Source organism: Anneissia japonica, unplaced genomic scaffold (genome assembly GCF_011630105.1).
Source record: "Anneissia japonica isolate Jap-2015-1 unplaced genomic scaffold, ASM1163010v1 scaffold21055_len2812_cov211, whole genome shotgun sequence".
Taxonomy (NCBI): domain Eukaryota; kingdom Metazoa; phylum Echinodermata; class Crinoidea; order Comatulida; family Comatulidae; genus Anneissia; species Anneissia japonica.
Genome location: NW_022690552.1, coordinates 1 through 2,812, shown reverse-complemented (window position 1 = coordinate 2,812; position 2,812 = coordinate 1). Strand labels below are relative to the sequence as shown.

General features: G+C 38.3%; 1 protein-coding gene across 1 annotated transcript; it reads left to right on the top strand.

Annotated features, from left to right (window-relative positions):
* Nucleotides 1-141: 141 nt before the first annotated feature.
* LOC117099919 (ultraviolet-B receptor UVR8-like) lies at nucleotides 142-2,807 on the top strand (the record flags this gene model as incomplete). The annotated part of the gene is made up of 7 exons (XM_033239437.1): nucleotides 142-230; nucleotides 631-813; nucleotides 998-1,121; nucleotides 1,310-1,464; nucleotides 1,657-1,942; nucleotides 2,436-2,618; nucleotides 2,757-2,807. Coding segments are annotated over 7 exons (1,071 nt in total), but the record flags the coding sequence as incomplete, so codon positions are not given.
* Between the last annotated feature and the right edge of the window lie 5 nt (nucleotides 2,808-2,812).

Sequence of the window (2,812 nt, the reverse complement as noted above, 5' to 3'; positions counted from 1 at the left end):
TACAAATTCCAAATGGAAAACGTCCCCTGTTCCCCCACCCTTACCCCAAGTCCTGCATCTGCCTCCGACAATAAGCCTAGTAGCTTAACATTATTTGTTTTTTATGATCATGAAAATGTATTGAATTTTTTTTCTAAATAGGACTCATTAAGTATCTCCAAGAAATCCTTGATAGAGAATTTCCTGCGTGTACTCTTGGTGCTAAATTTCAAAAGATGTGAAGGATCTAGGTGAGCTACACAGTTCAATGTTGTAATGTTTGTAATAACTGTGTGCACAGCGACTCACTCGTGTCACTATGTGTAACATTTGGTATGTGTAACATGGGGCTATGTGTAACTTGAGACTAAATGTAACATGACTATGTGTAACATGAGGCTATGTGTAATATTTGGTATGTGTAATATTTGGTATGTGTAAGGCTATTTGTAACATGAGGCAAAGTGTAACATGAGGCCAAGTGTAACCTGAGGCAAGTGTAACATGAGAATAAATGTAACATGAGGATAAGTGTAACCTGAGGCAAGTGTAACATGAGGATAAGTGTAACATGAGGATAAGTGTAACAAGTGGTTATGTGTAACATGCGACTATGTGTAACATGAGGCTATGTATTAATACATTCCATAGGTTACATAGTTCAACAGACCTGTTATTGGATTCAGAAGATGATCAAGTTGGTGATTTTGTGACTCCAGTCCCACACAACGTAAACTGGACGCCTCAAGCTAAGCTATTGGCCAGTGGACAATCTCATTCAGCTGCTGTAGTGGGCGAACAGCTGTACTCCTGGGGCCTAGATGAAAATGGAAGGTAAATCTTACACAAATTTTGTGTATTTCTGTAAATAAAATGGTAAATCTTTAAAATATAATGGAATTGATTTGTTGAAATTTATAGACTAAAACAATTTGAACCAAGTTCCCAATGTACTTGAAGACTTGGATAAACTCCTTCAATTTCATTCTAGTAACCTCAGATTTTCTCCATTCTTTAGGCTAGGCTTGGGAAACACGCAACCAAACACATCTGCAAGCCCACAGTGTATCCATAGCCTGCCTTACAGGGTTGTAGCTGTGTCGTGTGGCAAGCATCACACCGTCGCTTTAACAGATCATGGGGTAAGTAACATGCATCAACCACATTTTCAACATAATTTATGAGTGATTTTACAATTTGGATGGCGACTAAATATTATTTCAGTATATTTACTGCCGAAGCAAGTGTATATTATTAAATAACATTTTTAGCCGCCTATGATATTGGCTCCAAAGCTGTTTCTAATGCCTGTCATTGTTTTTTAACAAAGGTATTCAGCTGGGGCTCATCTCAGTTCGGTCAACTGGGACACGGGAACCATTTGACCTGCACTAGGCCAATGTTGGTGTCAGCATTGCAGGGGGAGCTGTGTGTAAGCATAACTTGTGGACAATATCATTCATTGGCCCTGTCAGCTGATAATAGGTAAGAATCATATATAATCATGTTAACATTATATATTTATTTAATTATATTTGTTTCAGATCTGCAATATCAATGAAAATAATGTGATTTTGCATAATGCTGTTGTCCGCCAACAGTAAACTCAAATGGCCCCTCTCATATTTTTTTAACTATAAGTAAATAATGTTCAGTTGATTCAATTTCTTATTTCAGAGTTTATAGCTGGGGCTGGGGAGTTCACGGTCAGTTAGGATCCGGAAGCATTGAGGACCGCTTGACCCCAATGGCAATATCTGCATTGGATGACTATGGTGTAACTATTATCGCAGCTGGTTATTGCCACAGCGGTGTGGTTGACCGCGATGGGCGAGTATGGTTGTTTGGTAATGGATCATTTGGTCAGCTTGGAAGAGCAGTTAGTAAAGCCACTTCACCTATTGAACTGATATCATTAAGTAGAGAGAGGGTTAAGCTTCTAGCCTCAGGACGGTTCCACATGGTAAGTGTCCCCAGCTTAGGATTTGCTGTTATAGATGTTGATTGCAATCTGAAATATCATTTACGTATTATTTAACTGCAGAGAAGAAGAATTTTCAAATAATAATAATAAGAATAATAATAATCATGATTTATGAAGCACCAATATCACAAAATTGTGGTAAAAACCAAAGGCGCTGTACATGTTTAGATGTTAAAAAGGTGTGTTTTGAGTTTGGTCTTAAAAATAGCAAATGAAGATGAGTCAGCAATATGTCTAGGGAGGGAGTTCCAAAGAGTGGCAGCTGAAAATAAATATTTAGGAAGGAGATCAAGTAGATAAGATGGCTGTTGGAGTCGCAGTTCTTCAAATGTTAGTAATAGAATGTTATACATTATTCATGAGTTAATGGGATGCCAGAAACAGATTGAAGGAGGGTTCAGCTGGTCCAGCCCCTCTTAATTTGTTAGTATTTTCGTACTATATGTCTTCATATCATCATATTATTTTGCAGGTTGCTATTACTAAAACAGGTAAAGTGTGCACCTGGGGTAGTGATCCTCAGACTCTACGTCAGGTGATGCATGTCTCACGTCGTCATCACCGTGCCAAGGGCAAGGCTGGCCCATGCGTCATGGACACAAGCTACAATTTTCCAAGGCTTGTGGAATCCCCTGATGGTGTTGATTTCCAACAGGTTTGTACACAACACTGATTTCTCTCTGAAAGCAATATTTGTTAGAACATAGATTTCTGATTTTGGTTCCTTTCTTAAGGATAATATTTATATATTTGTTGTATTTTTTCAAATTTCCTCTTTAATTCTCTTCTTTAGTTGGAATGCGGGCAGAACCACTGCCTAATGGTCACTTCTTCTGGCCAGCTCTATGC